Genomic DNA, 25,796 nt, shown 5'->3' with positions numbered 1-25,796 from the left:
TTTTATCAGGTAAATATAAAAGGATAAAATCTCTAAGGATACAATCTAAGACAATAATATTAGTTACTTTTGGGAATTAACATTGAAGGAAAGTCATTTTTAAAAATTTTTCCTGGAGTGAACCTGCTTTGATTCTGTGATAAGAAAAAATACAAAATTTTTGATTTAAACAAGAGATACTTAATGACTTTTAATTTTTCTAATTCAAGTTTGAATTCTTGGGAATGACGGATAGATACGTTAGTGTTGACTAACTTAAAGAAAATCTACAAAAAATGCATGTTCAAATTATGGCCAACTATAAATTTAACTATGATTCTAAGTCTATACTGCTAGCTTAAAATTAGATTTGAGTCTAGTCATTCAAGCCAATAAAACGTTATAGCAATTTCAATATGGATCTACTATGAGGCTCTTTTTCACCATATTCAAATCTTCCCTATATCTAAATTTTATTTGCTTTCATCCGATTGTGGAAACTTGACATTAAAATTGTTAACATGGACTATAAGCTCCTTCCTCCTTCCCTCCCTTCCTTCCCATTTTTCCTTTTACTGGAGGGGTAAGATTCTCATACATCAGCTTTTCTGCCTGCTAGTTGAGTCTAGCCTGGTCCCATTACACTGTAGATAGAAGAGCTAAGAATTAAAGAGCTGCACTTAGCTAGAAACCTCACAAACATTCCACAAGCCCATCTCCCAATAATGGGCATTCTTCTATACCTAGTAGGGCCTCCATAAATGAATGTTCCCACAACATTACTTTAACAGACTTGTGTCTTCCCTTATCACCTCTGTGTGACCACCGAATCCCAATGCTTCTTTGGGAAGCCTAAGTTTCTTTTTCAGTAAAATAAAAGGCAGGTATTTTAAATTGTTTTCAGCACTAAAATTCTATGCATATATGTGAAAAATATGCGACCATTTCCCATACACAGACAATATCTAATGTATAGCTATTTTATATTCTGATTTTATTCTGTGTAATATTTATTTCAAAGTGTAGGTGCCAAAAACCTCAACTCATAGTAGCTGAGAAAATGGTGTCAAAGTAAAGAAATGCTAAGTATTGAGTGAAAGTATACACTGAAAGGAGAAAATCAAATCAGGGGAAATGATTTCAGCACAGAGACTGAGACTGTGGGCTCCACAGCCAGATGCCTGAATTTCAATTTTGTGACCTTAGGGAAATTCCCTAGCCTCTTCGTTCCACAATTTCCTCATTTGTAAAGTGAGGGTTAAGGATAGTGTTTTCCCATCCTGTTGTTATAGCAACCAAATGAGTTACTGCATGTAAAGCAATGCCTCTGTTATAAAAAAGACACCTCAGTGTGTGTGAGAAAAAGAAACATCACTCTGAAAACAAAGTCAGGACATATTTAAATCAGAAAAATAAAATAAAATACTCCTTGAGACCTTTATCCCCATCAAATGCTTGTTTGTGATTAGGGTGTGGGAAGTTAGTTAGGAAGAAGTGTCAGAAACCAAACAGGCACAAAAACTGCAATAGAACAGAAATGTAAAATTGTTTGATACCACCTGCTGGCTACTGCTAGAAATGGCAGAAACAACAGACATCCTGGAAACAAAATGGTGGATTCCCCACTCAACTCCTGCCTGCCCCTTCAGCTCAATGGACAAAGCAATAATCACCCCTTTCCCCCCAAAATGATAATAATAACATTTACAAATACAGTATAAGTGCAGTATGAAAGGTTGCAATTTTAGTTTATTTTTAAGGTTGAAATTTTAACGCATAACTGTACTACATCTGAATAACAAAAAAGTTGAAATTTCTATGTGTTAGAGGCAGAAATTAGAACTTGGATAGCATATCATTGTCCTAAAACTTAATTATCTCAAATTCCACTAATTTAAAATTTGTGAACTATTGATTATAATCTAGAAGAACATGATCGAGAGGTTAATTATAATGTAGACAACACTTTGAGGGATTACAAAGTTTTCTTTATGCTTACCTGAATACGTCATGGATTTAATAAATCCAAAACTCATATCCCTTTCCCCAAACCCTTTGTATCTTGATGTCCCTTTCTCAATGAAAGGCCTCTGCGATCAGAATGAAGTCATTTTCATATTCTGTCAGTTTGGGCAACACATGGTTTCCTCTCCCTTGAACCTTTTCCTTGTCACACATCCTTCTTCTTTACCTAGTTAAATCCTATTTCTTCTCTTAAATTATTGAGTACCTACTTACTGCAGGTACTTTTTGTAGGCACTGGGAACATACCAATGAACAAAATAGCAGAGATTCCTGCACCTAAAGAATGCACATTGGACTAATGCTGCAGTACACACAGCTCAACTTGTTCTTTCTTCAGGATTTCATCCATAAAGGAAAAATAATAGGCACCTATGACCTGGTCCTATGCATACCTCCATAGGTCGTGTCCTTTTTAAATTTTCTGTTGGTTTACATGAATGTATATCCCCAATAAACTATATGGATTACAGTTTGTTTGTCTTCTCCCCAAAATGTAAAGTTGTGCATAACAGAGGGTAGGAGATCATTAAGTAGTTTTTAAATTAAATAGTTTTTAAATAAATAGTGCATAGCAGAGTGCAGGAGGTCGTTAAATAGTTTTTTAAATTGAAACTATTCCCCCAATGATCTGTAATTGATAAGCCTTTATTTATTAGGATAATAGCAAGAAATCTCTTCCTTCTTTTATAAAACAAGTAGGCATTGAGTTCCCATTCTGTGCTGGGCTCTGTGGAGCTGTGAATGGAATGCGAGCCAAACCAAATCAGTTCTCTATGAGACATTTTTTCAAAAGAGCACAAAGTAACATAACATCACAAGTGGGCAGGGTTTATGATGAACTGTAACGGGGTGACCTACCTAGACGGGAATTTGGGTTAGACTTCCCCAAGGAAATGAAGAGATAAGTTAAAATGGTCACCAGACAATGAAAGATAATACTAGACTGAGGAAAGAATATGCACAGGACCCAGCCCAGAGACATGGGGAAACACAGCATTGCGAGGCATGGAGAGAATCCTGCAAGGTAGGAAGGCAGGAGAGAAGGGTTTCGTGAAGAGGAGGAGAGAGGGGGAGGCAAGAGCCAGACTATCCAGGACCTGTTTGATGGTGTTCAGGTGATATAAATTCTTTTCAAGAACAATGGGAAAGCTTTACAGAGTCCATTTTAAACTGGTTAGTGACATGGTCAGTATTGCTTGTTTAAAAGATTACTCTGGCTATTGTTCCTCTATAGTTAAGGTGGTTGCTATTTTCTTTATTTTTTTCCAGCATTTTCTGTTTTCCTTTTGTTTACTGTAGTTTGAATACGATATGACTAGGTATGTTTATTGTGTGTTTTGATTTGTTTTGTATTTATCCTCCTTGGTGTTCTCTGAGCTTTTGGACCTATGGTTTGGTCATTAATATTTGGCAAGTTTCAGCCTGTTAATGTCAAATATTTCTTCTGTTCTTACTGTCTTCTTCTTCTGATATTCCAATTATGACTATGTTATACCTGTTCAAATGGTAGCACAGTTCCTGAATACTTTGTTGTTGTTTATTCAATTTTCTTTTCTTGTTTGAATTTCAGTCCGTAAGGTTTCTAATGATCTACAGACAAGCTCAGTGATTCATTCTTCAGCCTTATTGAGTTGATTGATGAGCCCACTAAAGGGATTTATGTTATTGTGTTGTTTTTTTTTAATTTCTATCATTCCTTTTGATTCTTAGAGTTTCCATCTCTCTGTTTATGTAACTGATTTCTTCTTGGATGTTGTTTCCTTTTTCCATTAAAGACATTAACATATTAATCACAGTTATTTTAAATTCCTTGCCTAATAATTCCAATATCCCTGGCATGTCTGAGACTGGCTCTGTTGTTTGCTTTTTCTTTTCCAACTGTGTTTTGTTTTCGATTTTTCCTTTTGGCATGCGTTCAAAATTTTCCCCCAAGTTTTATTAAGATATAATTGGCATGCATCACTGATAAATTTTTGTTGAAAGCTGATCATGTTGATTTGGGTAATAGGAACTGAGATAAATAGACCTTAAGGGTAGGATTTATATTAACTTGGCTAGAGGTTGGCTGTGTTTAATGTTTGCTGTCATTATAGGTGCCGCAGGATTCAAGGCTTTTTTGTGTGTGTTCTTGCTGTAGCTTCCCCTTTTGACTTTGGACTTCCCTAGCTACTCCTCCTCCCAGGGAGTGTGTGTCTTCACCTCTTTCTGCTGTAAGCTGCTGCTATTCTACGGGTGTCACCTTGGTGTGGCGGTAAGGTGTACGGGAGGGAGACCGGTCTACAATCTTCTGATTAGATCTCAGGCTTTTAGGCAGCCCGTGTCTCAGACCATAGCTTCACAAGTGTTTCTCCACTTGTACAGCTTTCTTCCCCATTCTGCTTACTCCTTGCAGTGGCTGTAGCATGTGCAATCTATTTCCTTGATGCTCTGATCTCTGTTGATAGTATTTTATTTCCTCAAAACTCCTTAGGTGAGAGAATAAGACTAGAGGGCCTGGAGTCTGAGGACTGGCCTTCTGTCAGCTGGGATGAGGCTCTGGTCAAGTCCCTTCCTCTGGATACGGGCTTTGGCTATGGAGAAGGCTCTGGGTATATTTCAAAAAGCTTCTTTTCCCTTGCCCTTTCCTCTGCCATTGTCAAGAATGGATATTTCTCAGATCTTTCCCTTGAGAATCTAGTGGGGTTCCAGGGAGGTAAAGCCCACGAATATGTGGGCATCCCCTGTAAGATTGTGGCCTTAGGAGTTTCTTACTTTCACATGAGTACACGCTCAGTTTCTAACAATTCATGACAATGACCATTCAAGTGCCTCTACCAGATACTTAAGCAGCATCTCTTTCAGGTAAAAAGAAAATCTTAACTGTGTCTCTCAGTGTGTCTGTCTCTTCACAATTTGGGCTGGCAGTTTGCCTGTCACCTTGATTCTTGTACGAATGCAGTAAAAGCCCTTAATTTTCATTTGTTTAGCTTTTTCTTATTGTAAGGATGAGAGTGACAGCTTGTAAGCTCTTCACATGACAGTGCTGAAACCTGAAGCTCAGCGCCTTGATTTTAATACATGATTTTTTATAACTTCCCATGTTATTAGTCATACGTATATTTTTTCTCTTCTGGGTTTCTGGTTGTGTCTGCGTGGTTGAGTTTGACAGTTAATCAGAAAAGCTAGATAATATTTAACAAGGTAATGAATCAATATAATATAGACAACCTTCGGGAAGTAAAGAATGAACTGATATCAGCAGATGACTGATAGTCAACAAGGCAAATTCATAAATCTCTGAATTTGGCCAGTGCAATTAAATTTGAAACAGATGCTCTAACAGTTCACTGTGTTCCTGCTAACTGCATCTTAAAAGAAGAACTTTGAAGACATATAAAAATGAATTAAAATGAATTATAAGGTCAGAGTATTGTTATATCACTATATCGACATCATTTAAAAATAACTTGTTAAAAACAGGAAAATTCAAGAAATCAACCAAGTTTTTAATCATATGTACCTGATTTATTTAATCAGCTTGCCTAATATTTGTTCCCCTACTAACTGGTTTGATTATATTTTTGGCAAAAATATTACTTGTAAAATCTGGCCAAATTATTTAATGCTTCACTATAAGCATAAGCAAAATCATATTTTAATACTGAAAGTAAGAAGAAAATTCATACAATAATGTTACTGACCCTAATTTAACATCTATGCACACTAGTTGTTAAATTAATAAGATATTAAGAAACTTCATGGATACAGACTGCAATTTATTTGCAATCAGTGTATGTGAAAGTACATATACATACATGCATATGAATATTCAGGAACTCTGGGGCATCAGTGGTGGAGCCTCAAGCTATGAGGATCAATTAATATACCAAGTCTGTGTTGAGTGTCCCTTCCAGGTTATCAGAGAGCACACTGAATATTCCCAGAACATAACATATCATAATGTAAACCATTGTTTACCTTCCCTTCTCCTCAAACAGACTGTAACATCTTTGAGTGTAGGAGTAACATCTTTTTTGTTTACCTTGTGTTGCTAAGGTATAGCAAAGTGTCTGGCACATATTTTCTAACTGAATGGATTAATAAATATAGTTTTGAAGCAAATACACCTATTTGTGTGGATATAGACATATATTATAAATGAGTGGGTATGTTTGTGTGTGTTTGGGGTTAAATACATAAATACACAGAAACAATCTGATACTAAATATTTTTTTTCCCAGAATTCAATGACTAGGGAAGTGGATGACTGGGAAGATTTGGGATTAAGAGATGTCCAAGCCTTTAAACAGTTTTAAGTAAATATTTTATGTGCCCCATAAGTCTAATAAAATATTATATATGTAACATTTTATATATATATATATATATATATATATATATATATATATATATACACACACACACACACACACACACACACACAAAAATAGTGTGTACATAGTATATGGTGTACTATATACTATGGTGTACTATATACTAATACATAAAGTATATATATATAACATATATAGTTATATATGTAATATATACATATATAAAATTATAAATATACTAATGTTATGGTTAGTTCTTAGAAAAGTTATTAAGCTAAGCTAAGCACCAACTAAAGACTGTTCTCTGGAGTGAGCAAGTAGGAAAGCAGACAAGATAAAATGAAAGTACCACCTCATCCTCTCTCTGATTTAACAATTGTGATGGAAGACATCCAAGGGTATGATTGTTGTGGTGTCAGAGACCTAGGCTTCCTCTTTCTTGTTTCTCTGCCATTTTTAAGGTAGTACTCATTTCCTTGAGGTTGAAGAGGGTTTGCCAGCACTTGGCCAGCATTCCAGCAAACAAGAGGGGAGGGAGAAGGAGGGGCACATAAAATATTTAGGTTCTTAATATCTTATTAATTTAACAACTAGTGTGCATAGATGTTAAATTAGGGTCAGTAACATTATTGTATGAATTTTCTTCTTACTTTCAATCTTCAAATATGATTTTGCTTACACTTGTAGTGAAGCATTAAATAATTTGGCCAGATTTTACAAGTAATATTTTTGCTAAAAATATAATCAAGCCAGTTAGTGGGGGAACAAATATTAGGCAAGCTGATTGAATAAATCAGGTACATATGTCTTTGAGAACTTAGTCATATGGCCACATCTAGCAGTAAAGGAGGCAGGGAAATGAGTGGGTGTGTACATCAAGTCAGTGTAGTGTTCACTTGATGTACACAGCTAGAATTGAGACTTCTAATGTTCTGTAAGTTATTAGGGAATAACCATCTCTGACAGATGGAGGCCTGTGATGCTCTAGGCACAGACTATATAAATTATCTGAAAAATTGGGAAAGGAAGAAAGGAGTGTTTTATATTAACCCTCTAACGTATCAAACTACCCACTAAAGCAAAACTCTACATAACTACATACACTGGCCTCCTGCAAGTCATTCCAATGAGCTTGCTTTGCAAATGCAGCTTTGAGACATTCCCAAGGCCCACTTCCCAATAGTTTGGTCCTATCGAAATAGAGATTCTAGACCTACTATTTCCATGTACATTCTGTCTTTTGACCACTCTCTTCTTTAGTTCTCTCTGTAGGCTGTTCGTTACCACTTGTAGCTCGATTGTTCAGATTCCACGAGGTAACATAATTGCTCTTCTACTCCTCTTACTTTACTGTTCTCTCTGGGCAATATAATTTACTCTCATTTCCTACCTGTTCCCACATGACAAGTATCTTTAAGGATGTATCTTATGAACTCCAGTGCCAAATATCTCACTCTGGCCATCTTCTGGATATCTCTAATGGGCTCAATAAAAGTTTATTGAGCTTCCTATATGACATTAATTTTTTTTTTTAGATTTTTAAAAATTAATTCATTAATTAATTTTTATTTTTGGCTGTGATGGGTCTTCATTGTTGCGCGTGGGCTTTCTCTAGTTGCGGCAAGTAGGGGCTGCTCTTTGTTGTGGTACACAGGCTTCTCATTGCAGTGGGTTCTCTTGTTGTAGATCAAGGGCTCTAGGCACATGGGCTTCAGTAGTTGTGGCATGCGGGCTCAGTAGTTGTGGCTCACGAGCTCTAGAGCACAGGCTCAGTAGTTGTGGCTCATGGGCTTAGTTGCTCCACGGCATGTGGGATCTTCCTGGACCAGGGTTCCAACCTGTGTCGCCTGCATTAGCAGGAGGATTGTTAACCACTGCGCCACCAGGGAAGCCCGACATTAGGTTTATTTATTTATTTATTTATTTATTTATTTATTTTCGGTACGCGGGCCTCTCACTGTCGTGGCCTCTTACGTTGTGGAGCACAGGCTCTGGATGCGCAGGCCCAGCTGCCATGGCTCATGGGCCCAGCTGCTCCACCGCATGTGGGATCTTCCCAGACAGGGGCATGAACCCGTGTCCCCTGCATCAGCAGGCAGACTGTCAACCTCTGCGCCACCAGGGAAGCCCTAGTTTTTTAATTAAAAATCTATCCAGTCTACTACATGTTTGCACTTTGTTATACATGAGTATACACAAATATGAAATATATGCTCAGGGAGAATATAATCTACTGGAAGATGCAGATAATCAATAGGCAAATTTTGCAGATGGTGTAATAAATAACAGAGAAAATATGGGCTGCTCTGAAACTGCCTAAAATGTACCTGTCCAAGATTTTGGGATCAGAGAAGGCTTCTTACAGGAAGTGATATATAAAAGGAAATTTGAAGAGTCTGAGGAATATGTTCAATGAGGAAAAAAAATGTTCCTGGGTCTAACGTAGGTCAGTGTAGCAAAAGGTACCCTCACAACAGGTTAGGTTGGGGAGGCCCATGAAGGCCGCATAAACACGGTAAGTGTTTCAGTCAATGGCTATAACATACAGTCATGGAAAAGTTTCATGCAGGAGAGGGTTATGTGACTAGATTTGAGTTTTAGAAAGATCGCTCTTGCCACACTGTGTAGAATGGAATGAAGAATAGTAAGACTAAGGACAGAAAGATCAGAGAAACCTTTTATAATAATCCCACACTGTTAAGTCCCATAGAAATCTCAAATTTTAAGCCTTCACAACTGAACCTATAGTCTAAGCCAAAACCTACCACATCTCCCATAATGCTCTATTGTAGGGAATGACGTTACATTTATCTAGTCACTCAAGTAGAAATCTAGGAGTATTCTGCAATGCCTAATTTCTCTCTCCTTCAGATTCACCATGTCCTGCATATTCTTCCTCCCTAGCTTCTCTCAGATCTATAACTTTTTCTCCACCAACATTCATTGTCCTATTCAGGCCTTCATTATTTCTCACCCAGATAATATCAATTGTCTCTTAACTAGTCACCCTCCATCACTAATACCATTTCAATCTATTTATACAATATTCCCCATAATAGTCTTCCCCTACACTCAAATGCCTCCAGTTTACTCCCTCACTAAAATACCCTTCAAGCAGTTTCCATGGCTTTAGCGTGGAATGTAAGGCTGTACACGAACTGGCCTCTGTCTAACCATCCTTACAAAGAAATGAATCCCATGCCTGAGATACACTGAGAAGTAATCTGCTGTTCTTCATATGCTCCATGTTGCTTTTGATAATTGTGCACCCTCTGCTTTGAATGTGGCCTTTTCCATTATGATAATTTGCGAGGCTTGAGTCGATTCTTCTTCCCTTGGGATTTCTCTGACTTCCTCAGATTTAACTGCTTCCTTCTCTTTGCTCTTACCTTATTTTGGAATATTTCTCTCCCAGCACCTATGATCCTCTATATCACTTATTTATTTACATGTCTCTCTCACTCCTCTATACTCTGAGCAGCCTATAGGCAAGTGGAAATGCTACCACTTCATTCAGATTCTGGCAAGAGTAAATCCTTATTTTTTGTTGATTCATCAAATGAAATAATTAATTTAAAAATCTGTGAACAGTAACACTGGGAGACCATATTCACAAATTCTATAAGAAGGAACATACAGGTTAAGAAGCTAATAAGCTTTAGAATGAAACAGAGGTTTAATCACAACATTGTAATATAAATGGAATATTAAAATAGTATAAATTGATGCCTTTTCCACTTAAACCACATATTCTTACATTACTCCAGATAGGATTAAAAAGTATCATTTAGGAGCACCTACTATATGCCACATCTTATTATAAGAACTTTTCATGTATTAATTTGTTTAATTCTCATAACAACCCTGTGAGTTCGATATTATTATCATCCTCATTTACAGTTGAGGAAACTGAGGCTAAGTGAGGCTGACTACCTTACTGAAGATCACACTGTTAGCAAGTAGTAGAGGTGGAAAACAAACCCAGGCAGTCTGCCTCAAAAGTACACACTCTTCACTAAACTGTACTGCCTAGGGCTTCCCTGGTGGCGCAGTGGTTGGGAGTCTGCCTGCCGATGCAGGGGACACGGGTTCGTGCCCCGGTCCGGGAGGATCCCACGTGCCGCGGAGCAGCTGGGCCCGTGAACCATGGCCGCTGAGCCTGCGCGTCTGAAGCCTCTGCTCCGTAACGGGAGAGGCCACAACAGTGAGAGGTCTGCGTACCGCAAAAAAAAAAAAAAAAAAAAAATTGTACTGCCTAGTCTGTAAATGGTCTTCTCTTTCAAAGCCAATTATATTGTCCATATAGTGTCTTTTTCAAAATCATGAATCTAACACTTCAGCCCCTAAGCTCTTTATACATTTTAAAGTTATATCGTGTATTAAAGTGTTTCGATTGCTTGAGAAGTGGCTATGCATAGAGACAATGTGCAGTAAAATCAGGCACGGGTTTGGATTCTGCTTCTGCCACAGCAGCTATGTGATCTTGCTAAGCTTCATTTCCATCTGTAAAATGTAAATGATTTTTTTTTGGTGGGAGGGGGATTGTTGAGAGGATAGAGTATGAGCATATATGCCTGGTACATAGAATTGTCCAACAAATGTTAAATTATCCTCCTTTCTCTCTCCCTCTCCTTGCCACCTTCTCTCTCTCAGCCTTAGTGACTTTATCTCTAAAATGGGAATTATGATATATTATAATATAGTATTTTATATACTTGAACATTAAATGATACATGCAAATGTCCCATTTGGAACCTGTCAAATAAAAAGTGCTATAGCTTCCCTGTTATTTCTGAGTTGTTTAGGCCCCCAATATGTAGATAAAGCAGCTAAGAATCCAAACCAAGGATGCAAGAGTCCCATCTAGTGGTGGTTTAAGAAAAAAATCAAGACACCTAAGGATTATACTACTTAAATGGTTGCCTAGAAAGCCTTGGGTTATTTTGTTTTATTCATTTCCCACCTTGAGAAATAATCTAATGTGGCTCACAGGGAAAGAGAAAGGAAAGCCTTGAACTGGATTCTTCTCTGTTCTTCCATTGTTCCAAGAATGTCCAAAATCTTTTCAGAATGGATCCACAGATTTCTGGTCTTGTTAAACTCATTATCTTCATTGCTGAACTACTCTATTCCTAGATTTCTAAAAGGATGTGATTCAGCTCCCCAGTTAGGCATCATTTGATAGCCTAATGCTATCATATGGATTCAGCAGTGTCGTTATGACTTAAGACCAAGCTCTCACAAGAACACTCATCAGTCAAAATCTATTACATTTGAGAGGTGACTTCCAAGAAGTCTAGCATATGGTTTACATCTAATCTCAACTGATATCAGGAATGAGGTGGAAGTTCTGGTTAAGGTAAGGCTAGATCTAAAAATGGTTGAAAACAGCCTTTCTGGGATCCCTGCACCTCTGCTCCATTACCCAGGGAAGTTCAATCCAGCATAACTGCTAAATACCACAGTGATTGTCATGAACTAACTACATGTTTGTGTTTCCCCCAGATTCATATGTTGAAATCTAATCCTTGATGTGATGGAGGTGGAGACTTTGATAGGTAATGTGGTCATGAAGCTGGGGACCTCATTAATGAGATTAATGCCCTTATAAGAAGAGGCCAGAGAGTTAGCTCACTCTCTTTCTGCCACATGAGGACACAAAGTCAGCAACCTATAATGAAGGAGAGGCCTCTCACCAGAACCCCACCATGCAGGTATCCTGATATCCAACTTTCAGCCTCCAAAACTATGAGAAAGAAATTTCTGTTGTCTATTAACCACCGAATATATGGTACTGTGTTAAAGTAGCTTAAACTAAAACAGTAATATTCTGATTTCATAAGTTTAAAAGAAAATAATATATTCAGTATGATGACAATAAGGCAATAAAAGAACAGACCACAGAAAACACTATCTTGTATAAACTCCCCACTGTTATCAGATCTTTTTATTATTTCAATATTGTAATTGTATTGTCATAAAATGCAAGGTGACTGTTCAAATATTAATAGTTTTGGTGCTTTCTTATAGCTCCCTGACGTGATCTAACTAGGGAGATATTATGTTATTTGTGATAAATAATTGCATTATTAAATAATTTTTATCAGAAAAAGTCACCCAAGTAGAAATTATTTCCTTGAAAGACTAAGAGGTATTTGAAACTAAACAATAGTTTTAATTTTTTTGAGAGTTTAAAAACTAAGAATAGGGCCTCCCTGGTGGCGCAGTGGTTGAGAGTCCGCCTGCCGATGCAGGGGATACGGGTTCGTGCCCCGGTCTGGGAGGATCCCATATGCCGCGGAGCGGCTGGGCCCGTGAGCCATGGCCGCTGGGCCTGCGCATCCGGAGCCTGTGCTCCGCAACGGGAGAGGCCACAACAGTGAGAGGCCCGCATACCGCAAAAAAAAAAAAAAAAAAAAAAAAAAAAACTAAGAATAAATATGCACTCAAAATTTTGCTATAGTGAAAATAAATATTCAATGATCTAAACTCGTTTAAATAGTAAAATAATCAGAGTAGAAAAATCTATTATTTTCCACTTTGCTATTTCAAGGCGTAAGTGGAGAAGAAAAAAACAACTAAAAACAAACAAACAAAAAAAATCGAAACGAAACAATGACAGTAACAAAAAAACCCTTCTCTTGAAACACCTAAAATCTCCCTTATATATTCTATAAGGTTATCAAGCTTTCACAGATGAGTTCCAAGACAAAGTACATTATAAGAAATGGTTTTACAGAATGCAGTCAAAAGCAGTCATAGAATTCTCCACCTCAGATTAAAATTAAACAGAAGTTTCTAATGACTAATGTGAACCTATTATAAGTACCTATACTTTTAAAGACCTGGATTAACTAGGTTAATTTTGCTTAAAAATGCAGAATATGACACCAGGACAGGAGAGAACTTTGAAAAGTCATTTAATGCATTAGTTACTATACCATGAAGTATCAACTTCTGGGCAGGAAATAGGGCAAGGAATCTGAAATACTTCAATAAGCAGATGCAAATACCAAAAGTTAACTATTGTTCAAGTCTGAACATTCACCTCTAGTTCTGATCTATGTTTAGTAAGCCTGACTCTCAAACAGAAATTACCTATGTTTGAAGCAATCACCCAGGAGATTTCTGATTTCAAGCTCTAAAAGAAAAGAAAACAAAACCAAAAAAAAAGGGAAAAAGTAGTTTGATGGCATAATGGTGCAGTAGAAAAAGTGAAAAGATTAGAGTCAGAGAGTGTAAGGTCGAATTCTTTCTTTGTTACTGACCTGCTGTCTGATAATGGAGTAGTCTTAATACTTTCGGGCTTCAAAACTCTTGTCTGAAAAGGGGGGATAATTACTTTCTTAACTGAGGATATATATATATATTTTTCAGAATTAAATAATGATTAAATTTGAAGTTTCTAACACAGTATATAACCCATAGAGGTGCTCCGAAACGTGCTTTTACATTTTTTTCTCATCACTATGACCACATAGATTTCAGTGTAGGAAATGAGATTGGATAATCTGCCCTCATAACTTGAATGGTTATAACTGTATTGAAGTGATATTTGCATGTCCTGAAAAGAATCTAAAAAAAATTTCACTGGCAAAATAACAGCATACACTTTTAATTCTCTTCCTATGTCCTTACTAATAATCCATTCTCCTCAATCAAGCTTAAGCAGGCCACCTATATTCCTGAAACAACTTCTAAACCTGCCCCTAGACTTGGACCAGCAAAGCTTTCTAATCTTCCTTGCCATGGCTTATTAACGTATCTTGCTTCAGTCACTTTCCTAATTGCCATTGGCTGACTGGGATGAGTCTACCAGCAGGGAGGAGTGCGGCTGGTGGGCTGGCAGCTTGCTGATTAGCATGTGCTGCCTTGTGCCAAAGTCAATTCTGGGATGCCAGGTGTGCAGCCTGTTAGTGCACTGCAGCCCATGCCTTGTGGAAGACAGGGATTTGGAACGAGGTTTGCAGAGACTGTTTTTGCCCTGCACAGGCTTTCTGTTCATTGGTTTCATATCCTGCTACCACCCAGACATTCTACTCCTGCTGGCACTTTCTCCATACTTTCCAATTAAAACCGTCTATGTCTCTTTCTAAGACTGCCCCAATTCTTTCGCTTCGATAGGCTGAAGCTGTATCCAGGTGATTTTCTGATCTTCTCTCTCTTTTTAAAGTTCTTTTCAGCTTGATTGTGGCATGATTGGCAAATAAAATTGTAATATATTTAAAGTGTACAGTGTGATGAATTGATATACATTATGAAAGGATCCCCACCACAGAGTTACTTAACCTCATCTCACATATTTACCTCTTTTTTCTTTCTTTTTAGTGACGACACAAGTTCTATTCCCTTAGCAAATTTCAATTAGACAGTACAGCATTATCAACTATAGTTACCATATTATACATTAGATCCTCAGACCTTATCCATCTTATAACTGAAAATTTGAACCCTTTTATCAGCCTCTCCCTAATGCCTCACACCCAGCCCCTGGCAACTGAGATTCTATTCTCTGTTTCTATGAGTTCAACTTTCTCTTTGCTTGGATTTTTTGCTCAATTCTTTTTTTTTTTTTTTTTTTTTTTTTTGCGATACGCGGGCCCCTCACTGCTGTGGCCTCTCCCGCTGCGGAGCACAGGCTCCGGACGCACAGGCTCAGCGGCCATGGCTCACGGGCCCAGCCGCTCCGCGGCATGTGGGATCTTCCCGGACCGGGGCACGAACCCCTGTCCCCTGCATCGGCAGGCGGACTCTCAACCACTGCGTCACCAGGGAAGCCCTTTGCTCAATTCTTATGCAATGCTCTTTCCTATCTCTTCATGCCTTCATCCATAGACCACTTGGATTCACAGAACATTCTACAGTATCCTTGATTCTCAGAAAATACTCAGACTTGCTATTTGTTGAATATATAAGACAATAAAAGTGTATGTTTACTTTAAGATTTAATAAAACCTGTACACATATTGTTTCAGGGATCCTCTTAGCATCCCAATGAGGTAGACAGCATAAGTTTTACATCTATTCATAGTGGAGAAAATCTAGACTTTACAGAGATTACATGCTTGCTTAATCTAGAAGTGGAATCAGAACCTGACAGAAGCTCTCTTCATTCTTGGTGCAATATTCTTTCAAACATGTAGTTAAGCACTCAACATTATTTGCTGTTTTATATAATAATTTTATTTACTATTATTAGTTGTTTTACTATATTTGTTACTTCAGATCTTGATTATCTCTTTATTAAACTACAGTAACCTCATTATTAAGGGAGTTTCTGCCCAGTAGATGACTGGTTCCTCAAAAGTTGAAGTGGAATGTTCTTCTTATCTGCCATTTTTATGATCACCTATAGTATGTGTTTCATGTAACGGGTACACAGAGCCCACTTATTATATAGCTTTCCTGAACTAAATGAAGAAGCATGTTTTTCACTCACCAATTCCACTGTAAAAAAGATATTTCTAATATTAAATAACTTGTCGGACATGCTGGTGGAGGGGAGAAATGCTCCAGAGTAGGACTAATGTTGAGACCTATAGGGAATTAGACAATGATGAGGGCAACAGGATAAAGGGAAGGTAAGCGTGAGGGAAGGGAGGAAGAAGACTAGTGACAATATTGAGAAAGGTATGAAGAAAGCAGATATATTGGTAACTCAAAATGATAGTGTAATTATTAGATATTTAATATTTGGTTTTATAATGTATACAGTTTACATAATATACAATTTTAACCACACTGAAAGAGAGGTCAGGCCTTTGCTCTCAGCTTCTGGGATGCGATTTCTAGGCCTGGAATGTCACACTTGATAAGAGTGGCTTTGCCTGGGGGCTTTGGTGTAGCCCAATAGTGACAGTTGAATTTAGGGTGGGAGTTTGGGAACATGCCATATCAACTCTACCTCCTGAGCAGCTGGAAACTGAGATCAGCCACAAGACCAATCAACCATGCCCATGTGACAGAGCCCCAGTAAAGCCTCGAGACACCAAGGTGCAGGTGAGTTTCCTGCTTGGCAATATGTGCTGTCACATATCAATGCCAGGAAAGTACTTCTGTCCCTGACTCCATGGGGAGAGGCCAATGAAAGCTCTGCATTTGGTACTTTGCCTGGGCTGGCTTTAATCTGTATCTTTTCCCTGTAATAAACCATACCTGTGAGTGTAACAGCTTTCAATGTGTTGTGAGTTCTTTTAGTGAATTAACAACTCTGAAAGTGGTTTCATGAACTCCCTGAACTTACAGTTAGTGTCAGAGTGATTGCAGCCCTCTGCCCAGTGTTCCTTCTAAACTTCACAGTTGGCTAACCTATTGCAATGAATAAGTTTTATTTGCTTTTTTTTCCCCCGGTATCCATGCAAACTTCTTTTGGAAACAGCACTCTGATTCCCTAATTTTAAAAATTAGGAAAGTACCCCACTTGACACTTTTAGTCTCTATAATTTTGCTAACGTAACTCTCGTTGAACTCACAAATGTGCTTATCTATACTATCTATCTATACTATCTATCTATCATCTATCTAAAATAATTTTCCATTTACTTATTGCCTCAGTTTAACCTACTTAATTGGCCATCAGCTTAAAAAGAGGTAAAAATAACTGCCCTCTTGAAATTTAAATTCTTGTCGGGGAGGCAAATTAAACAAAAGTATATATTTTTTCTATAAAATATTGGAAGAGGATATGTGCAATGGAAAAAACAACATAGAATAGGACCAGCGGGAACAGAAGATTCAGGATTGGGAAGCAGTTCACAATTTTAAATTAGATTGTCAGGTAGGTCTCTTCAAGAAGATGACATTTTAGAAAAGCCTGAAGGAAATGAAGGATTTAGCCACACAGATATCTGGGAAAAGAGAAACCCAAGCAGAGGGAAAAGACAAACCTTAGAGGTAAATGGCTAGTATATTCATGAAATAAGAAAGAGGCCTGAGTGGATGCTAGGGGAAGGGAGGTCATAGGAAGGGTGGGAACCTGTCCATGATGATTGTATCAGGGATAAGAATGTGACCCATGTCTAACCAATAAGACTCAATTATGGGACTTTGAGATGGGATGCACATCTAAGATGTTGTTTCTTATGGATATCTATACAAGCTCATGATTAATTAAGAATAAAGTTAACAAAGAGGCTTAAGTCCGCTGGACTTGAGCTTCATTTGACATAATAAAGGAGACTCGATTAAAAACTGAACACACACTGGCATATTTCACTTAAATACAGGAATATCAAAAATTCTGAAATTCCCTTCAAACAATTGGACACTGATGATATGAATATCAAAGAAGTTGGATAACTGCCCAGGTACGTCTTTCCTAGAGGTTTATAGAATTTCATAACTCCCAAAATATGCCATCTTGGGATATCCAACCTAAACTAAAACAAGATCTGACCACTCTTTACCTATTTATTGATAAGAAGGAGAGAATTAAGTATTAGATAATAAATAGTAATAATAATAGCAAACGATTACATAGAATTTACTATGTGCCAGAACTGTTCTAAGTGTTCCATGTGTCTATGAATGTATGTGTGTGTGTTGATTCCCTAAAATATCTCATGAGGTAGATATTATAATCCCAGTTTTACAGAGAGATGAAACTAAGGTACAAAGAGGTTAAAAAGACTTTCCATAGCTTACCTAATTTGATCATAGAAGAGCCAGATTTTGAACCAAGATACAAACATACCTTGGAGATATAACAGGTTTGGTTCCAGACCACCACAATAAAGTGAATATCACAATAAAGCAAGTCACATGGAATTTTTGGTTTCCCAGTGCATATAAAAGTTATGTTTACACTATACTATAGTGTATTAAGTGAGAAATAGCATTGTCTTAATTAAAAAATACTTTATTCCTTAAAAAATGCTAAGCATCATCTGAGCCCTCAGTAAATTGTAATCCTTTTACAATAGTAACATCAAAAGTCACTAGTCACAGATTACCAAAACAAATATAATAATAATAAAAAAGTTTGAAATATGGTGAGAATTAACAAAATGTGACACAGAGACATGAAGTGAGCAAATGCTGTTGGAAAAATGTCACCAATAGACTTGCTTGATGCAAGGTTGCCACAAACCTTCAATTTGTAAAAAATGAAACATCTGCAAAGTGCAATAAAGAACAGTAAAACAAGGTATGTCTGTGCTCTGATTCCAGAATATGTGCTCCTAATCATTTCATGACCTTCATAGCAAACTGCTATTTTTTTTCTTATTGTAGTAGAAACCACTAGCTGCCAATCCAATATTTAGTCAATCATAATATTGGAACACTGAATTTATTCAGGGTGGCAATTTCTCAGACTCTCCGGTTATGAGACCAAGTTAGGCTAATAATATATAAATAGAGATTGCTTGAAGGGACTTCTGGGAAAGCTCATTAATGGCAAACACAGAGCTGAAAGAGGTATTTTGCCCTTTTTGCTTACTCCATCCTGTTCCTGGATATGAATGTGATGCCTGGAGCACCAACAGCCTTTTTGGACAATGAAGCAAAACTCCATGCTAGGGATACAAAAGAAGAAAGATGAAAAGAGACAGACTGCCTGATGCCCATGATATTATCATATTAGTCTTGGAGGATCTACTTGAGGATTTTTTTCACATGAAGAAAAAGAAACACCTCATATAATCAAGCCACTATCTTTTGGATTCCCTAACATAAGCAGTCAAACTGAATCACGGAAATCTGTGATCAAAGTAGAAAAATGAGCAATCCAAACATATCCCTTCTGGAGTTTTAATTACTCCAAAAATATAAGACAAGCAGGTAAGTCACTTGCAAATGCAATGAACTTTGTATGTACAAACTTTGCAGTATAAGGCATTTGAACTCCCTGTACTCTTTTACCAGACAAACATACACCCTAACAGATGTTTGTTATTTGGTTTTAGTTCTTAATAGAAAAAAACTCTCTATTCCATACTGAATATAATATTAAGAGAGAAATACCAGTACATATTTCTTATGTATAAACTTATTCATATACTCATATGTACATATATTAATGTGTAGTAATATATTCATAGATAAACTTACTCATAAATTTGAAAAATGATTTGGCTACAAATATACAAACAATAATTGGCAAACTCGTTATCACTATTCTTATTTATAGGAAGTTCTGAAGGATGTTAAGCAACGAAAAAAACCATAAGCCACAATTTCACAAAATAAGCTATATATTTATACAAACACAAAATGAGGTTTGTACATTGTAAATACATTGTTTAGTCACAGGAGGCTTGAAAGCACAAAACCTGAGGTTTAACGTTAGAAGTTTTCCAAGTGCTTTCTTGTACCGTTGGCAACAGAGACCAACTACCTCATCATAAGGGTGTTTGGTTTTGTTCAAGGACATACCCCAAGCATCTAGAACCATGTGATAAGTAGGTACTCAGTAAGTATTTGTTGGTGTTGAATGAATTGGACGTGAGCACTCAGAGAAAGTCAAAGGAGGTTTTCCTAATCTATCATTGCAAATACGTAGGCAGACCCTTTGAAGAAATATCTTTGAAAAATATCAAGCTGCCCCTACAACCACAAAATAAATGCAATATTAAAAAAAACTGAATAGATTAAACCTAGTACAATGGAACATAGTTTCTAATATCAAAGGGGTGCACATTCTAATTTCAACTCCTCTGCCTGCTGTCTTATTTGCTCTGTTTATTTATTCTATTGACAGCATGAAGTCAGACCTCAAATGTCAAGAAATTTGGCATCTGTGTCCCAGGGCATATTAATTTCTTAACTGTAATAATTGTTGTTGTTGTTGTTTTTCTTTTAACTTGGGGGGTTACCCACCACAGAAAGCTTCTGAGGCAGGAGGAGGGCAGATGATTTAATGATATCCTGTAGACCTGATTTAATGGTAATCAGCTTGTAGACCTGACTGTGGATTCAGGGAGAGAAGTTTGGAGAGGGTAGACACTTTGCTTAGGTAATTGTGGTGCATCGGTCAGAGAACGATGTTAAGGAGGCAGAAAACAGTGAAAGATAGAATGGGGGTGGAATAAAGAGGCTGGGCAGGTTTCAAATCTCATTCCACATGGGATGTAGGATTTTTAGCTTTCACTTTCACATACATATACACATGGAATTGCTGAACTGTTGTCCACAGAAGCTGTACCATTTTATATTCCCCCAGCAATATGAATATTTCCATTTCTCTGCATTCTCACCAATATTTATGTCCTTTTGTTTTGTTAATTATTATGGCCATCCTAGTATGCATAAAATGTACTTTATAGTGGTTTTGATTTGTGTTTCCTTAATGTACAATGCTATACATCATTTCTTGTGCTTGTTTGCTATTGTATATTTTCTTTAGAAAAAAGTCTGTTCAAGTTCTTTGCCCATTTTTTAAAATCAGATTTTTGGTCTTTTTGTCTTTGAGTTGTAAGAGTTCTTTATTTATTCATGATATTTAACCCCTATGAGATATATAATTTGCAAATATATTCTCCCATACGTAAGTTGTCTTTTGACATTATTGATAATGTTATTTGAGATAAAAAAGTTTTCAATTCTAGTGAAATCCAATTTATCTGTTTTTTCCTTGTTACTCATGCTTTTGATGTCAAATCTAAGAATCCATGGCTAGATCCAAAGTCATAAAGATTTATCCTATATTTTCTTCTAATAGTTTTATACTTCTAGATTTTACATTAACGCTTTGTATCCATTTGAGTTAATTGTTTTATCTGGAGTGAGGTAGGGGTCCAGCTTCATTCCTTTGCACATGGTGGTCATAGAGCTGTCCCAGCACCCTTTGGTGAAGAGACTACTACTTCCCCACAGAATGGTCTTGCCACCCTTGTTGTAAATCCATTGGCCATAGTTGTTTTTGTTTGTGGACTCTCAATTTTATTCCATTGGTCTATATGTCCATTCTTATGCCATTACCACACTGTTTTGAATAATATAGCTTTGTACTAGGTTTTGAAGCTGGGAAGTATGAGTCCAGCGAATTTCTTTTTCTTTTTCAATATTGTTTTGGCTATGTGGAGCCCCTTGCAATTTCATATGAATTTGAGGATTGGAATTTCTGTAAAAAAAAAAAAGCCACTGGATTTTTTACAGGTATTGAATTCAATCTATAGCTTGCTTTGGGGATAATTCCTATCTTAACAGTATTGTCTTCCTCTCAAAAAACATGAGATGTCTTTCCATTTAATTAGGTCTTCTTTAATTTCTTTCAACAAAGTTTTATAGATTTTAGTGGACAGGTCTTTCACCTATATGGTCAAATATGTTTCTAGGTATTTTATTATCTTGGATACCATTATAAATGAAATTATTTTTTAAATTTCTTTTTGAATTATTCTTTGCTAGTATTGAGAATAAAATTGAGTTTTCTCCATTGATAATAAGAATAACCAACAGTTATATAGCACATATTAAATGCCAGGCATTGTTCTGAGTTTACACAGGTCTATGGTCTCAAAACACTATAGTCTATAAGATAAAGGTACACTATCTTAGCATGGCCTACAAGGACTTCCCATTAGGCCTCAAGCTATACTTCTACCTGTATATATATCAACTGACACTGAAACAGCTCACTCTCACTGAATACACTCTGCTTTTTCATCCTTCAATGTCACTTCACACTTTATCCTTTTTTGGCTAGGATTTTTGCCCCATATCATCTGTCTGGGAAACTCCTACTTATCCTTCAAGAATTAGCTCGAATGTTGACTCAGCTACTTAATCAGTCCTTTTAGGGAGGATCCATGCGGCTGTCTTTTTAAATGGCTTATAGGTGCCTCTTTTATAATGATTTCATCTTGTGTTGCCATTATCTTTCCCGCTTATTCTGGTGCCCTCCACTGTATGGAGATAGTTGAATGCAAGGACTGTATTTTATATGTTTTTGCACCTTTAGGGCCTGATGCCATATCCAATGTAGTAGATTCTCAATAAAGCTTTCCTAGATGAATGAGTGGACCAAATACACAAAGGTGATCTACTTTGTCACAAAATGTACTCATACTAGTTCATATATCCAAAAAGCAGCAACCAAATTCCCCTGCATGGTTTAAATCAAGAAAATTAACTTTGTTATTAAACACACTACTGGTAGCGAATGAGGGAGTATTTTTCTCCCTCTCTTTCCCTTCCTCCCTTATTCTCTCTCACTTAAAGTACTAAGGTCATTTTTGTTCATCTAAAAACCAAACAAAAAAATGAAATTAAATTAAATGAAATAAAATAAAATAAACATAGTTTAGAAATATGGTACTGTTATATTTTACATTAAAACCTCTAAGAATATTCTCCTTATACTAACATGGAAAGAAGCATTGATAAGCAAAATTATTTAACAGAAAGAAGACAATGTAATTCAGAAGATTTGAGAACTTCTTATATTCCTTTTTTTAAAGAGTGTGACACTGACTCTGTATTGTACCTCTCTGAGCCTCAGTTTCCTCATCTATAAGGCAAAATGAATACTCCCTGCTCTGCATACCACAAACTACTGGGGTGAAGATCAAGAGAGATAATGCTTTTGAAAGAAAGCCATGAAACAAAATGTGCTGTACAGCAAAGTATGAGGTTATTCACTCACCAAACACAGTTCTTGCAGGCACAGATTCTCTATTAAGCCAGAATGACACTTGGGAGAGAATGACAGTCATGATGCAAGGCAGATATGTCTGAATCACAAAATACCCAATTTTTCTTTTCAAGTGGAAATGAGCTGTCATTACGGTATATTCACCTAGAAGAAAAATTTAAGAAGCTTAAGAAACTGTAATAGTCAATAGTTTGAACATTTTGGAAATGGAAGGGATTAGACAAAGAACAGTCCCTGATTTAAAAAAGGAAAGAATTTGCCCCATATATGACATGGAAAGTATATAACATTAAAATGCCCACTTAGCATAGCAAGAGTATTTAAAAGAAAATTTTCATATGACCAAAATATTTGAATGGCATGTGCATTGTGTGGAATTTGTTTTTCTCTCTAGGTCATGCTTACTGACCAAGGGATAGAGGATTCGTAAATGCTCTGACCAAAGATTATCTTACTTGCTCAGGTTCTCATCCCCTTTGGTCCCAACCTCAAGCCTCTGTTTTGACTGTTTCCAGTCCAGTCCTTTCTGGCTCTTTAAAGTATTTATCTCTGGCCACATCTCCAAGACTGATCTCCTGGCCTAGATTTTCTACTTTTAGTCTTGTCACCAATTCTGTATTTATGTGTTAATGTCTGTTCTAATAGAGTGGGGCCAGTTCTATCTGATACTCATAGCTACCTTCCTTTCTGCTCTCTGGATTTACATCTGCCAGATGTGAGATCATTCGTTCATACAGCTGTTTTTCCTTAGAAAGGGCTTTAGCTTTCCCACACAGACCAATAGTAATTATCCATAATCAAGAGTTGAATAGTCTTAGCTTATCCAGAATAGAGGGAAAAGAATTAGAAAGTGAGGGAAATTGTAACACTGTGTGAAGGTAAAATTGGCTTGTCTCAAAAGACACACATGTTTTGAATTGGGAACATAAGTTAGACTAGTGTTTTTTAAACTTTAATGCACACCTTGGTATCTCCTTGAAATCTTGTTAAAAATGCAGATTCTGACTTAGTAAGGAGTCAGGCTTGAGATTCTGAATTCCTAAAAAGCTCCCAAGCACCGTCTGCTGCTCCTTCTTAGACCTCGGACGCAAAAGGTTTTAAGCAAACTGATACATTTCCAATGACGTTAACCCATTAATCTTCTTAGGAACTAGCTTTTCTTTAGACTCATTTTACTAACCTGTACTGGATTTAATTGTCTCCTTCCCAATTGATTGGCCCAGCAGATCATACTGATTTAACCTAGAGCCATCAGGCGCAACTTGTACAGAATCAGATGCATTGTATGTCCAAATGTAAGTGACCTCCGAGGTTGTATATGCATCTGTAGGAAATCAGAAAAAAATATATTTTTAAGCATTTTAGTAAGAACTATCAATTACATCCAGCATCAAAGGTTGCATATTTCATAGAATTATTGTTTACTATAAAAATTGACATATTAGGGCAAAAAAGTGTCTTTGAAATTTACAACTTCAATATGAAGGGTGTGAAGCAGACCAAGAGAGACAACCATGACCACAAGAGTATTTTCACTGTAACCACTTTGAGAGATGAAGAGCAAATTTCTCTTTAGAGCCTGCAAAAATCACTGGGCCCTGAGATGGTTAAAACATCCTCCATATTCACAAGGTAGTAGATGACGGCATTGCAATAAACAGGTTATGAATGCCCAAGGCCCATTTAACCAGTTAATTTAGAAATAATAATCACTCATGAAAAACTTATGTCCATGTGAGAATAATGATGACATGTGTTTATTTTAGGTATTATTTTTTTAGTTAGTTTTGTAGGTTTTTCTTCAAAACATTCAATTAGTTAAGAATTAAGTGACTTAACTATCATAGTACAATGCATTTCATTAGAAGAATGAGAATTCTGCAGAATATGCAAAATAATTCAGAATGCTATATTTTCATAAGTTGAAAACACTTTTTAAAACCTGTTCATTTTAAAATTAATTAATGCACACAGATCTCACTGAACTATACTTGCATAGCATCCTAATTAAGCTATGGATTGGCAGGAGGAGACAAATCACATACAGACCAAGTATAATTTTCTGATTTATTTGGCCAAGGATACAGAACTGAGCAGAAGTGAGATGACTCTAACGCTGGAAGGCAGGCAGCCTATCTTGTCTCAGTACTTCTCTGGCCCTGGCATTTCCCTTGGGCCTGTAGGGGGAACAGCTGACCTCTCCATGCAGGCATACTCTCTCCACAGTTGAATAACCAGACAATTCCAGCTGTACTACTGACCTTTCAAAGGACTTCTATGCACTTTTGCTCAAAGGAATGTTTAGAAATATTAGTTACCCCTGTCCTTGAGCAAAACTCAACATCACAATCACATTTTCAGTTGAGGGAGAGAAAGAACCAGCTGTCTCCAGCAATATCTCTGCCTCTAGCTCTCCAAGACACTGGAAAAGCTCATTTACCTGCCATCTAATAGGTTTTCTAGGTTAATACCATTGTTCTGGGGTGGTTCTGATACTTAACTTGATCTAAAGTCTGTGAGCACAAATCCATTCCCACTTAAGCATTAGTTACAATAAAGTGAATGTTGTGTCTTATTCACTATGTGGTCTTTTAATGACATACTACAGTGTTGTCTGGTTTTCAGAATGTTACTAGTAAATGTTAATATCAGTGAAATACATGTATACACCTACATCCACAAATAATTATATTATGTGAAACAATTTTTGAAATAGCATTCTAAAAATGTATGTATGTATGTATATCATTATACATACTTGATATCATAATATGTATATATATACATGTATTTGTTTTTATAGCAGATCTATTCCTACAGCTTGCATATGAATGAATTCAGTTACCCTAAGGTTTAAATTTTTATTAATTAATTTCAATTAATTA

General features: G+C 36.6%; 1 protein-coding gene across 2 annotated transcripts in view; it reads right to left on the bottom strand.

The window, feature by feature from the left end:
• The window catches only part of GABRA2 (gamma-aminobutyric acid type A receptor subunit alpha2), a gene marked incomplete at both ends in the record, with an annotated part of 117,781 nt that overhangs the window by 18,170 nt on the left and 73,815 nt on the right, over positions 1-25,796 (bottom strand). For both annotated transcript variants that reach the window (XM_081236204.1, XM_081236203.1), the window contains 2 exons: positions 22,903-23,055; positions 24,092-24,235. In XM_081236204.1, the coding sequence (XP_081092330.1) occupies positions 22,903-23,055; positions 24,092-24,235 (297 nt within the window). The remainder of the gene's footprint in view (positions 1-22,902; positions 23,056-24,091; positions 24,236-25,796) is intronic.

This window comes from Mesoplodon bidens, assembly GCF_964165515.1.
Source record: "Mesoplodon bidens genome assembly, chromosome: 1".
Classification (NCBI taxonomy): Eukaryota; Metazoa; Chordata; class Mammalia; order Artiodactyla; family Ziphiidae; genus Mesoplodon; species Mesoplodon bidens.
Note: the sequence above shows the minus strand (reverse complement) of the source record. Positions and strands in the feature narration are given on the sequence as shown.